This window comes from Erpetoichthys calabaricus, chromosome 3, assembly GCF_900747795.2.
Source record: "Erpetoichthys calabaricus chromosome 3, fErpCal1.3, whole genome shotgun sequence".
NCBI lineage: Eukaryota > Metazoa > Chordata > Cladistia > Polypteriformes > Polypteridae > Erpetoichthys > Erpetoichthys calabaricus.
The window spans coordinates 114,728,152-114,742,314 of record NC_041396.2 but is presented as its reverse complement, the minus strand read 5'-3'; the positions used below and the strand labels follow the sequence as shown (position 1 = coordinate 114,742,314).

Genomic DNA, 14,163 nt, shown 5'->3' with positions numbered 1-14,163 from the left:
TCTCTACAGAAAGCTGCTTTCTGGTAACCATAGTCAATTAAACACAAAAAAAGGGAAAGAGCAATAGAGTAACAATTTACTGAATATCTAGGAAGTTATGTGAATTGACTGCCTTCATAAAGAACTGATAATGAATTTGATCCAGAGTTTAAATGCCTAGTGCCGACAGTACTCTTTGTGAGGCACTATGAAATGATTAGAGAAAACGTTCTGCATTGACATCAACAGCAAAAAAAAAAAAAAAAAGGCCTCAGTCTTTTATGGGCATAGCTGCCTTTCTTAATCAGAAAATAAGCATTTTTTAAGCTAAACCAACAACTAAGCTGAAATAATTCTCTTAAAACAAGACAAGTCCTCAAAAATAAAAACTAAAACAAAAGCTTACAACACAAATCTGAAAATTAAATAACAGGTTTATATAGTATTTATTAAGCCAAAATAAACTTCATACCAAGTAAGGAGTTGCCTGGATTTTGATCTAATTACACATTCACCCCAGTAATCCAAAATATGTATAAAAATGTACCACACAATCACTTGTATCATGTTTTGGATGTATGCACATTTTAACAAAAAAAATAAATAAATAAAATCAAGCTGAACTCTCAATTTGAAAAAGGACAACAGCAATTCACCTGGCTTAGATAACACGAAAAGTATTAAATGACACATAAAAGAGCAAGATGGAAAAAGCAATGTATTGTTTTCCAATGATGTATGAAGAACTAAAGTCATACAAAGGTTTTCATTCTCTGAATGTTTTACTGCATATGTAAATATTAGTTTATTGTAATCTATAGAGTTTTGCAAAGATTTAATAAATTTATAGCATCTTGAAACTCTAGAATGAATAAACATTAGACCACCTTGGAAAATGACAATATACATCCTGTAAAAGAAGAAACATTACCATTTGTAGATAGTACTTACCTTTTTCTTTCCTGTTCTTCCTTCTCTATTTTATGAGATGTAACATAAGGGGCAAAAAGACTGCAACACTTATTAAGCAGCCTTACAAACTCCACCATTGCCTCTTCTTTTGACATGTTTCCCAAGAGAGCCCATTCTTTTCTATTAAAAACCAAAACATTACTTATATTAGTTAACTGAATGTCAATTAGATTCCTAGTTCACCAATTAAATATAAAATCACAATATTAGTAATAATGATTTTCCTGACTACTTTTTCCAACTGCTAAATATGAGAATTCTAATTTGTACTAAAATAAACACGTGGTTTTATCTACTGCAAGAACTCATTAGTGATGAGTGAACCCCATGCAGTTCATTTTGGCAACATTGCGGAAATGTCCGGGAACTTCACCACTGAAGTCAATGATGCAGGATGAGCTGAACTTGTTTGGAGTAGAATAAATAGTGCAGGGTCTTTTAAGTGGCCCGGAGTGTTAGAAAAGCATCTGCCAATCATGCTGGAACAATTACTGTGTCCAAAAATGTGACACGAGTTGTGAGACAGCAGTCTCATATCTTCTGGGTAATGGACTGGCGCAGGGAAGCAGGTAGCACAAGCCGATTCTGGAGTCCCGGTAGCCATGCACTGGGTCCATATAAAATAAGGGGGCAGACCTTGGCACCTAGTCAAAACAAACCCTAAACCCTGTGAAATTGTAATGGTAATGAAAGACTTATTTCTATTTACAAGTTTTTTTCAATGGAAGAAAAAGATTTGAAACAAAAACTGTTTGCTGTGTCAAACCCATCTCTACAGACGCTTCACACTTTTTTCTTCCATGAAAAAGATAGAAATTTCTCGCGGGCCTGGGTAAAAATATTGACTTTCCAATTAATCTTTATTTTTTGTTTAAATGGTTCAATATCACTTCTTAAAGTCTCAATATCGATCTCATGAATCTTTATCCTGCTCAACTGCTATATGTAGATTTTTGCTTATCTTTATCTTTGGCATCCAATCCAAAAGATGGAGCTAATGCACCGGTTAAGGCTTTCTTTGGAAAAAGCACTTTACTATAATGCATAAAATGGTGTGTCCTCTTTAACTGAAATCAGCGTTTGACACTTAAATCAGATGTGTGGACAGCTGAACATCCAGGGCCCCAGATTCCTATGTGACAGTCACACATTAAAAACAACTGGGGACCTCACTGCCTATATGCAGAGCTGCAAAAATGTCTCGCTGTTTGGGATTATATCACTTAGGGATCTGTACATAGACAACGTCTTTGCATCCTATGAATGATTACATTCCAAATTTAACTTTCCAGTAACACATTTCTTTCACTACCTTCAAATTAAAAACTTTGTTAAACAGAACCTGCCCGATTTTCCTCACCTCCGACCTACCTCTATGCCGGAAAAAATATTCAGACAGCATTTCTGCAATATATAAAACCATTCCAGAGTCCCTCCCTTTCAAAGATCCAAGAGGACAGTGGGAAAAGGATCTCTCGCTCAACATCTCAGAAAAGGAGTGGAAGGTAGCAATGCGGGGAATTCATTCGCGTACATCTTCTTCTTTCGACTGCTCCCGTTAGAGCAGCGCTTCCCGATTCATTTTACCCTCGCACCCCCTGTGACGGACGAGGCTGATTTCGCACCCCCTTGGTTTGAGAAGAAGTATGAAAAAATATGAGGTTAACGCAGAAAAACAGATCACCAATTAAAGCTTTATGAATAATGGATACTTTATTCACAGCTAACAAGAGGGTGGAAAGAGCAGCCTTCCACACCTCAACCACACAAAATACAAGTATGAAACGATTTAATTATTTAGGAATGGATAGATAAATTAAAATTTTGTACAAATAATGTTTTTCATTTTTCTTCCTCAATGGATTCTGGCACCCCCAGCAACAGTTGCTCGCACCCGCACCCCCAATCGGGAAGCGCTGCATTAGAGGTTGCCACAGTGGATCATCTTCTTCCATATCTTTCTGTCCACTGCATCTTGTTCTGTTACACCCATCACCTGCATGTCCTCTCTCACCACACCCATTACCCTCCTCTTAGGCCTTCCTCTCGCTTACAATTGTCCAAAATGTTTCCAGGGCAAGATCCAACCTGTGAACGCTGCAATCAAGTTCCAGCCTCACTGGGTCACATATTTTGGACCTGCACCAAATTAACATCATTCTGGATTAAAATTTTTAAGTGCCTTTCAGACAGCCTTGGTGTCACAATCCCTCCTAACAGCTGTGTTTGGTATTCTTCCAGATGGGATTAAAGTGGAGAAGGATGAACCAACTGTAATTGCCTTTACTACACTATTGCCACATAGACTTATTTTGCTAAACTGGAAGAATCCTAACTCTCCTCTTTTAAGTCAGTGGGTAACTGATGTTTTATACTACACTGCATTTGAAATTGGAAAAAATCAAATTCTCAGTTAGAAGATCTGTGTAGAACTTTTTCAACACCTGGCAGGATCTAATCAATAATATTTTAGAATAAGCTCTTAAAGCACTGAGGAAGTAGCTTCTCTTCCCATTTCTTTTTCTTCTCCATTTATTTTTAATCACTAATTCATCTATTTTTACTTGCTTTAAGTTTTACTCTGCTGGCTTAGCTCTCTTTCTCAGAGGTGGGGGTTGATTTGTTTTTGATCTTATTTTTGTAAAAATTGATTTATTTGTATGGAATGTTGTGTGATTACAATAAAATCAATAAAATAGAAAAGGAAATGACTCGCTGTTGTTCCAGAAACCTTTCCAGCATTTTCATTTTGTTGCTCCATCACATGACAGCACCAATCACAAGTTTGTGCGATGGCTGTCCAATAAATTTTGCTTCTCTTTAAGCAAGTGGCTAGCTAGCTATGCTGCTACAGTGGAAAACGTTTGCAATGTATCTCATCAGACAAAGAAGGCAGGCAATTGCTGGAATTTTAAGAGCAGCACAAGTTTGAGGAGAGGCAAGTATCATGCTAAGCACTTCACCAATCTTTTTCACCCCACCCTTGCAGAGCAAACAGCTCCCCATACATTTTTGTATATTTTCATTGTTTTGCTTAAACAAAATCAAGTTTTGATTGGCAATTATGTGTAGTGCAAGTCCTTCAGGCTCTAAGCCCAAGTCTGCAAACCCAGTGACACTGCTTAGTGAGAAAATAAAGGTGCTAGATAAACTTTGTGTCTGGCTCCATCATCAATTGTAGCTTCAAGGTTAACCATCAGTTTGCCTCTGCTATGTTCCCATACTCCGAGACCCACAAGGATTCCTAAGCAGCACGCAAAGCAGACGTTGCTGATGAATTATTTCAGGCCTGTGCATCCTTCACAATCTTTAAGCCATCTGCCAGTAAATGACAAGAGTGTCAGGAGTTTTTGTCGAGAATTCACTTGTCTCTATGATTAACGACAGAAGCAACTGAAGTTATTGAGATATTAGCACAAAAGATTAAAAAAAAAAAAAACTATAGGGAAAGCTAGCGAGAAAAATGTTTTGCATATTATAAATTTTTATTTTGTGTAATGTCATTTAATAGGTTATTTCTGGTTACTTTGTTATGAAATGTGCATATTATCAGAAATAATGTTTAATTCTAAGAATTCTATACAGAAAAGTGTATTTTGAGCAAACTCTAGATAAAGATTATAGTTTTTGATGATCACGAGAACCTAACCCCCTATTTCCCATAGGTTTAAAGTATTAACATTCACATTTTTTGACTTTCACAACATATTCTAGTAATGTTTTTCCCACGCAAGATGAGGATTGACTACTTTGTGGGCTGTGCCTGTCACTACCTGATGAGTTTTACATGCTTAATCCAGCACTGCAGTTACAATGTTCAGTGAATCTATGCAGAACAATGAAGGATTTTCATAATATTCTCCCAATGGTCAGCTAATGCACCTTTAAATGAAAATACTGCAAGGATGGTTAACTTTATATATATTAAAAAAAAAAAAACCCACATGAGGGGTGCATATCCAATTGGAGTAGTGACGTCACACATGTTCAAAGCAGTCAGGAAGCAATCTGAAATGTGAGGTGGAGAATGCATAGATTATGCATTCTATGCAAGATTAAAGTTCTTTGCATAGCAGATGTCACACTGCCTTTGCAAAACGTAACAGGATGCTGGGGAAAAAAATGTTAAATCTATGCTGGACAAACATGGTCACCAGCAAACACAGCCTCATCAATATTAGTACTCACATATCTATTATGAGGAGTCTTACTCATCTAAATAAAGTATCTATATACACTACTAAAACTATGAAGTGAAGTTTTCATTATTATTAATTCATTATTAATCACATAAACACACAAAAGTGTGTACATTTTAAGGAAACCTTGACAGTTTAATAAAAAAAAAAAAAAAAAAACTAACCTCCTGTCGTTTCCAAGTACATCAAAAAAGCCAACTTCTGGGCAGGCATCTGGATTATACGGACCAAGAGAAACCTGCTTATGCAGAGCCACTAGTCTAAGTTTATCTTCATACGTTGGATGAAAAGCTTTTCCATCTTTCTCTGCAAATAATTAAAATAAGGCAGTATAATTTAGAAAATCAACATGTTTAATAGAAAATATAATCCAATCTTAAAATTTACAGCATAAGGATATTACCTGCACTTCCTATATACTTTGACTAATTTTTCCAGATTTTACAACAAGGCACAGACATTTATTAAAATATATGATTCAGATTTTTCCTGGGTCTGTCTATAGTTGCATTTTGCAAGCTTGACAGCATTTCAAAAGAAGAGATGGGTCTAGGTCAGACCAATTTAGTACCCCTTTCAGTTTTGAACAAGAGAAGATAATTTCGTGGATAACAGTATATATAGTATCTCACACACGTGAGTACATCCCTCACATTTTTGTAAATATTTTATTATACAGTCATATGAAAAAGTTTGGGAACCCCTCTCAGCCTGCATAATAATTTACTCTACTTTCAACAAAAAAAGATAACACTGGTACGTTTTTCATATCCTAGGAACATCTGAGTACTGGGGTGTTATCTGAGCAAAGATTTTTAGTGACGCAGTATTTAGTTGTATGAAATTAAATCAAATGTGAAAAACTGGCTGTGCAAAAATATGGGTCCCCTTGTAATTTTGCCGATTTAAATCCATGTAAATGCTCAATACTGATCACTTGCAACACCAAATTGGTCGGATTAGCTCGTTAAGCCTTGAACTTCATAGACAGATGTGTCCAATCATGAGAAAAGGTATTTAAGGTGGTCAATTGCAAGTTGTGCTTCCCTTTGACTCTCCTCTGAACAGTGACAGCATGGGATCCTCAAAGCAACTTTTAAAAGATGTGAAAACAAAGATTGTTCAGTCTCATGGTTTAAGGGAAGGCTACAAAAAGCTATCTCAGAGGTTTAAACTGTCAGTTTCAACTGTAAGGAATGTAATCAAGGCAATGCCTGCCTTGCCAAGAAAAATCGCAGGTCACGTCTGAAAATGCTTTGTGTTCACACAGGGGAATCATGCTCATTACTAAAAAAAACCCACCCAAAACACATGTTATTGACACATTTATCCCATTATGGAATTAGTTATTAAGCAGATTTGTCCATGCTTTGAGTGTAAAATAATGTTACCAATCAAATGAGGTGTAAATCATTTAACATGAATTGTCACACATTTATAAGAGGAAATGAGAAGATAAGACAAATCACTTTTAAATAGTGCCCCACACAGTCTCGATAAATGAATTGAGGCTTTGCATTCATTCTCTGAATGTAATTAGCACTTCCACAGATGCTCATCAGTCCACTTCCTAACCATTGTACAGAGTTCAGTGATACGTGGGGGACCTTGAACACATCCACAGTTATGCATACGGAATTATGAGATTTGGGTGGACTGGCAGCACTAACAGCAGTTGCAGCAGGTAAAGATCAGGCAATATTCAAACAAATGAGCAATATGGCTCGTCTAGACCAGACAGAACATGAGTCGCTACAAGCTTAGAAGGACAAGGCACATCTTTGTATTTACGACATGTACTATGTTAACAGAGACACGTAATTGCTGAAACATGCAGTTAGTAGGATAAGCAAAACTGCATACTACATTGTGAAATATGAATCTGCAGACATCGAATGTGTGTGTCATTATTATTATTATTTTTTTATTTATTTATTTTTTAAAGGTAAACTAATGTTCATTAGTATAATAAAGTACAAGCGGACATGTCACATATTTGAATGGCTCTTTGAAGAATGTAATGCTATCTTACCAAATGCCCCTAATAATATTTTTCCTCTAAGCCAGTGTTTCCCAAACTCGGTCCTGGTGAACCCCTGTGGCTGCAGGTTTTTGTTCCAACTGGATTCCTAATCAGTGACAACACCTGATAGCACTGATCTCATTTAATTAGCTGGTATTTTTATTTTCTTTTATTCGACATTCAGAAAAGCATAGCAGCATGATTTTTACATTTATAAGACATTTAGAAATATTTCTGCTTTTGCTATAGATTTAAATACTTAATTCTCTTTTGTTGATCTATCTATACTAATAAAAGGCAAAGCCCTCACTGACTGACTCATCACTAATTCTCCAACTTCCCGTGTAGGTAGAAGGCTGCAATTTGGCAGGCTCATTCCTTACAGCTTACTTACAAAAGTAAGGCAGGTTTCATTTCGAAATTCTACATGTAATGGTCATAACTGGAACCTGTTTTTTGTCCATATACTCTAATGGAGGAGGCGGAGTCACGTATCGCGTCATCACGCCTCCTACGTAATCACGTGAACTAAAAACAAGGAAGAGATTTACAGCACGAGTCAAACGCGGGAACGAAGGTAAATGACGTTAATTTTTGAGTGTCTTTTAATACTGTGTAAGCATACATATTAACACATGTGCAATTAAACGTGTGCATTTACGGGGTGATTTCTCAGGCTTAAAAGCTCGCCTTTTATTAAAAAGGTGAATGCAAACTGTTTTCATTCTGAAGGGCACAAACCACGTTAGATTTCATGCTCAAGAGTAAGCTCAGCACACAGCTTGGTCATATTACAACCAGAGGGGAGAACTGACAACATGGTATACAAAGAGATCCTTAAGAAATAATTATTGATTCATTTTCCATCAGTTTAAAAAGGTTTACTTTTCTTCTTAATAAAAATTTTAAAGCAGTACTTCGCCACTGCGAAGCGCAGGTATTTTGATATATATCAAAATATATCGCGTCATCACGCCTCCCATGTAAGCACGTGAACTGACCCACTGCCGTTTGCAATGCCATATTCGCGAGATACAAGTTTAATGAGAAGACATGAGGTACAAACGGCTCACGTGAAGTGACTGAACGCAGCAGTAGTGATCACTTCGATGAATCAAACCTGTTCAAAAAACACATTACATTACAAGGTACGAAAACAGTATGAAACCGATTGTGGATTTGCGTACAGCCACTGAAACTTTGTGACGGCACGAGACTTCAGGCCACGTGTCTGCAAAAGAACCTCATTCAGGCAACTATTTTTACTGGCGGTGGCTCAGGGGAGACAGTTTTTATATATACAGTGGGTACGGAAAGTATTCAGACCCCCTTCAATTTTTCACTCTTTGTCATATTGCAGCCATTTGCTAAAATCACTTAAATTAATTTTTTCCCTCATTAATGTAAACACAGCACCCCATATTGACAGACAAAAAAAAGAATTTTTGAAATTGTTGCAGATTTATTAAAAAAGAAAAACTGAAATATCACATGGTCCTAAGTATTCAGACCCTTTGCTCAGTATTTAGTAGAAAGCACCCTTTTGAGCTAATACAGCCATGAGTCTTCTTGGGAAAGATGCAACAAGTTTTTCACACCTGGATTTGGGGATCCTCTGCCATTCCTCCTTGCAGATCCTCTCCAGTTCTGTCAGGTTGGATGGTAAACGTTGGTGGACAGCCATTTTTAGGTCTCTCCAGAGATGTTCAATTGGGTTTAAGTCAGGGCTCTGGCTGGGCCATTCAAGAACAGTCACAGAGTTGTTGTGAAGCCACTCCTTCGTTATTTTAGCTGTGTGCTTAGGGTCATTGTCTTGTTGGAATGTAAACCTTCGGCCCAGTCTGAGGTCCTTAGCACTCTGGAGAAGGTTTTTGTCCAGGATATCCCTGTACTTGGCCGCATTCATCTTTCCCTCGATTGCAACCAGTCGTCCTGTCCCTGCAGCTGAAAAACACCCCCATAGCATGATGCTGCCACCGCCATGCTTCACTGTGGGGACTGTATTGGACAAGTGATGAGCAGTGCCTGGTTGTCTCCACACATACCGCTTAGAATTAAGGCCAAAAAGTTCTATCTTGGTCTCATCAGACCAGAGAGTCCTTCAGGTGTCTTTTAGCAAACTCCATGCGGGCTGTCATGTGTCTTGCACTGAGGAGAGGCTTCCGACAGGCCACTCTGCCATAAAGCCCTGACTGGTGGAGGGCTGCAGTGATGGTTGACTTTCTACAACTTTCTCCCATCTCCTGACTGCATCTCTGGAGCTCCGTCAAAGTGATCTTTGGGTTCTTCTTTACCTCTCTCACCAAGGCTCTTCTCCCCCGGTAGCTCAGCTTGGCCGGGCGGCCAGCTCTAGGAAGGATTCTGGTCATCCCAAACGTCTTCCATTTAAGGATTATGGAGGCCACTGTGCTCTTGGGAACCTTAAGTGCAGCAGAAATTTTTTTGTAACCTTGGCCAGATCTGTGCCTTGCCACAATTCTGTCTCTGAGCTCTTCAGGCAGTTCCTTTGACCTCGTGATTCTCATTTGCTCCGACATGCATTGTGAGCTGTAAGGTCTTATATAGACAGGTGTGTGGCTTTCCTAATCAAGTCCAATCAGTATAATCAAACACAGCTGGACTCAAATGAAGGTGATCTCAAGGATGATCAGAAGAAATGGAAAGCACCCGAGTTAAATATATGAGTGTCACAGCAAAGGGTCTGAATACTTAGGACCATGTGATATTTCAGTTTTTCTTTTTTAATAAATCTGCAACAATTTCAAAAATTCTTTTTTTTGTCTGTCAATATGGGGTGCTGTGTGTACATTAATGAGGGAAAAAATTAATTTAAATGATTTTAGCAAATGGCTGCAATATGACAAAGAGTGAAAAATTGAAGGGGGTCTGAATACTTTCCGTACCCACTGTATGTATATATGTATGTGTGTGTGTGTATATATATATATATATATATATATATATATATATATATATATATATATATAGATATATAGATATAGATATATAGATATAGATATATAGATATATAGATATATAGATATATATATATATATAGATATATAGATATATAGATATATATATAGATATATAGATAGATATATAGATAGATAGATAGGATAGATAGGATAGATGTGGATGTGTATATGGGGCGGCACGGTGGCGCAGTGGTAGCGCTGCTGCCTCGCAGTTAGGAGACCCGGGTTTGCTTCCCGGGTCCTCCCTGCGTGGAGTTTGCATGTTCTCCCCGTGTCTGTGTGGGTTTCCTCCGGGCGCTCCGGTTTCCTCCTATAGTCCAAAGACATGCAGGTTAGGTGGACTGGTGATTCCAAATTGGCCCTAGTGTGTGCTTGGTGTGTGGGTGTGTTTGTGTGTGTCCTGCGGTGGGTTGGCACCCTGCCCAGGATTGGTTCCCTGCCTTGTGCCCTGTGTTGGCTGGGATTGGCTCCAGCAGACCCCCGTGACCCTGTGTTCGGATTCAGCAGGTTGGAAAATGGATGGATGGATGGATGGATGGATGTGTATATATATATATATATATATATATATATATATATATATATATATATATATATATATATATATATATATATATATATATATATATATATATATGTAGATATGTATATATGTATATATATGTTTGTGTGTGTGTGTGTGTATAGCAACACTCATAACAATGACAACACAATTACATTGACAATCATGTTACGTTATTTTTAAAATGTTTGCTTTTCTTTTTCATAACCTCTTTAACACACTACTTCTCCGCTGCGAAGCGCGGGTATTTTGCTAGTTTCATTATACTTTGCCCTTTCTCTGTGCAGTTTTTCCCCCTTTGTTTTATCTTAATAATGTCAATTTAAAACGAGGAGAGCAGACACGCAGGCAAACATCACTAAATAATCAAAGGCTGCAAGTACTTTAGCAACCGACCCACTAATGAGTAAATAATGGATTAATTAAACAATTAGAAGACCTAGAAAAGTAGAATGAAAATCAAGATGAAAATACTGTTAAAAAGAAAAAAAATACATTATTCCTATATAACTGCTTGGTACATTTAAATTTTTTTTTTTTTTAAAGCAAACTTAGTTTTCTAATTTCTATATTGTTCCCTAAACACAGAACTTGGAAAATATCAGTTCACTTAATTAGCCCAGGAGTTCAATTAAAAACAGAAGCTGGTTGGAACAAAAACCTGCAGCCACAGGGGTTCACCAGGTCCAAGTTTGGGAGACACTGCTCTACGCTCTATAGACATGGGCATCCTTCTGAATGAGACCCATTCTTTTTATGCCAACCAATATCACCCTCCAACCATGTCAATAACCTTTAAATAAAATTAAATCTGTTTAACTGCTTTGTTTTCAATATGGTGCAGTTTCAAGATGGCAACATCTTATGGCCTGTTTCCTGTAGTTCTTTATTTATGCTTGGCTTGGAATTAAGTATCTGCCTTTGAATGACAAAAATGTATGTGCTCCTCAATTGCTCCTGGTGCAATAACTGCCATCATCTAGCCTTGCTTAAGGTTAAAAAGGAAATGGGGTTCTACTCTCTCTTACCTAACAGCAGACCATGCTTTTGTGTCCAGCTTACACCCAAAATGACAAATAAATGGGTCACTGCAGAAGTCAGAAAAAGAAAAACACTATGATCCCAATTTAGGGAAAGAGTTATTTCCTTTCGTGTCAGCATCCCTTCACGATTCAAGATGGACACAATATGTATATTTCATCAAAGTGTGCTTTCCCTTGGAGTTCTGACTGTGCTAAGAAACAACTGACTGCAAGATGTTTGTAAACTACCATTTATTTCTGGTACAGAATTTAAATGCTAATACCATACCATTTAAAAAGTTGCACTTTTCTGTACGTTTTCAGCACTAGTATATCACGAAACTCTACTGTGCAAGTGCCAATATATTATAAGTAAGAAATAACCTTCATCCTTAAAGACATTGAACTTGACCACCAAAATGGTAATCATAGCTGGGAACACAAAACCTCTAACTGGGATTACCAGGCATACCAGTATTGAATAATAAATACATTTTCTTTTATTTTTTCAAACAGAATGGAAAGAATTCCACCAACCATAACTGAAATCTTTGGACTGGTATTCAAACCAGCGAAAGAAAGGACACAAGATTTAAGACGGCCAAATGTTCTGTACTAAACTTGTAGATGTTCATGACAATTTTAAAGGAGCTCAGGAAATTCAGTTGAATTAAATTCACAAAAGAGTCAATGCAATCCAGTACTAAAACAACAATTATACTCTGAGCAGTCATCCTTTGAACACTTCTCTGCAGTACTAGTATCAAAGTACCAGTTGTCTACCATATTCACACGCATACATTTCGGTCTACCTCCACAATCATCTGGCAATGTAAAACCAACATATTTTGCTCAACTGACACTACATATTGGACTGACATGTATTTATTGAATGCACACTTTAAGAAAAAAAAAGTTACTGAAAGCAATGACATAGATGAAATACAAAGTCTGTGCTTGCAAAGTTGATGTAAAATGTTTGGAATATGAAGATCAGATGAAAAAGTAGCAATGTTCAATTTAAATTTAGTTTACAAATGTTTTGCATTTATTCTGTTTACAATTATTCTGCATGCAGTTTCACGTGAAACAAACTGAATCAGTGATTGGAGCAGATTACGAATATTTAAATTTAACTTTAAACTTTAATTTATGTTCACAAACCTAACTTGCTACAGTCAGACATAATAATACCACTGAAGCTGAAGTGCAAATCCACTCCATGCAAACATACTAACTGTTCATATAATGGAAAACAACTGGCCAAAAATGAAAAGGGAGGCAGACCCACAAACAACAATACATACAAATTGCAGCAATGCTTCTATGTGCTGTCAGAACCTAGAATATATAAAGTCTATTTTATATAAAACTTTGACAAGTTTTAAAAGTAGAAACATTAAAAGAGGTAAAAAATGTGAATAGCACTGAGGCCAGCATTTTACGCTGGGTATCACTAAACTTCCATAAAATTCTGTACATTTAAGTACTGGAAATGTATGTAATCCAATGAAACTTTGCATTAATATCAAAAATTTAGTTTAAGAATTTGAATTGATACGTGATTTTCATCAAGTCACATAATGGGGTTGCAGACAATTAAGAAGTAGCAAAACCAAACTATTGTTTAAAAAGAGGCTGAAAACTGTTTCTTTATACTTAATGTTTTTATCAGACTTATAACCCAGACACAGGGGATGCATAAAAAAAAGGTGTAAAGGAAATGAATGCAGAAGGTCAGATGGTAGTAGATTTTGCGAAAAGGATGGACATGGCTGTGGTGAATATATATTTTAAGAATAGGGAGATACTTTGGATATTTGAGACTGCAAAGTGGTGGAAGGAGAAAGCATAGACAGACAGAATAAGATGATGGTCTGTTGGATGACATTGGATATCAAGAAGAGGAGAAGAGCAAGGACAGTGCCAAGGATCAAATGTTGGAAGTTGTAAAAGGAAGACTGTAAGGTTAAGTTTAGGGAGGAGGTAAGACAGGAACGAGTTACCAGATAGCTGGGCAACTACAGCAGAAGTAGTAAGGGTGACAGCTAGAATGGCACTTGGTGTGACACCTGGACAGCAGAAGGAGGATAGGGAAACCTGGTGGTGGAATGGGGAAGTACAGGAGAGGATACAGGTCCTAGTTGTTGTCCAGCCTCTCGCACAACTCCTCATATACCTTTTCTTTAGCCTTCGCCACCTCACTCTTCACCTTACGCCTTATGTCCTTCTACTCCTGTCTACTTTCTGCATCTCTGAATAGCCCACTTCTTCGCCTACCTCTTCCTCTGTATACTCTCCTGTACTTCCCCATTCCATTTCTTTTATGTAGCACTTTGAGATTTACTACAAATGTAAAGTGCCTTATAAATAAAATGAATTATTATTAAAATTACTTAGCCACAACATTAAGTTATGGGAAAGAGTA

At 37.1% G+C, this 14,163-nt stretch overlaps 1 protein-coding gene across 1 annotated transcript in view; it reads right to left on the bottom strand.

Annotated features, from left to right (window-relative positions):
• acbd3 (acyl-Coenzyme A binding domain containing 3) overlaps window positions 1-14,163 on the bottom strand; it is a 62,626-nt gene that overhangs the window by 36,580 nt on the left and 11,883 nt on the right. Inside the window, exons 2-3 of the mRNA XM_028797292.2 lie at window positions 5,315-5,456; window positions 931-1,071 (exon numbers count right to left, since the gene is read on the bottom strand). Of these exons, the coding sequence (XP_028653125.1) occupies window positions 931-1,071; window positions 5,315-5,456 (283 nt within the window). The remainder of the gene's footprint in view (window positions 1-930; window positions 1,072-5,314; window positions 5,457-14,163) is intronic.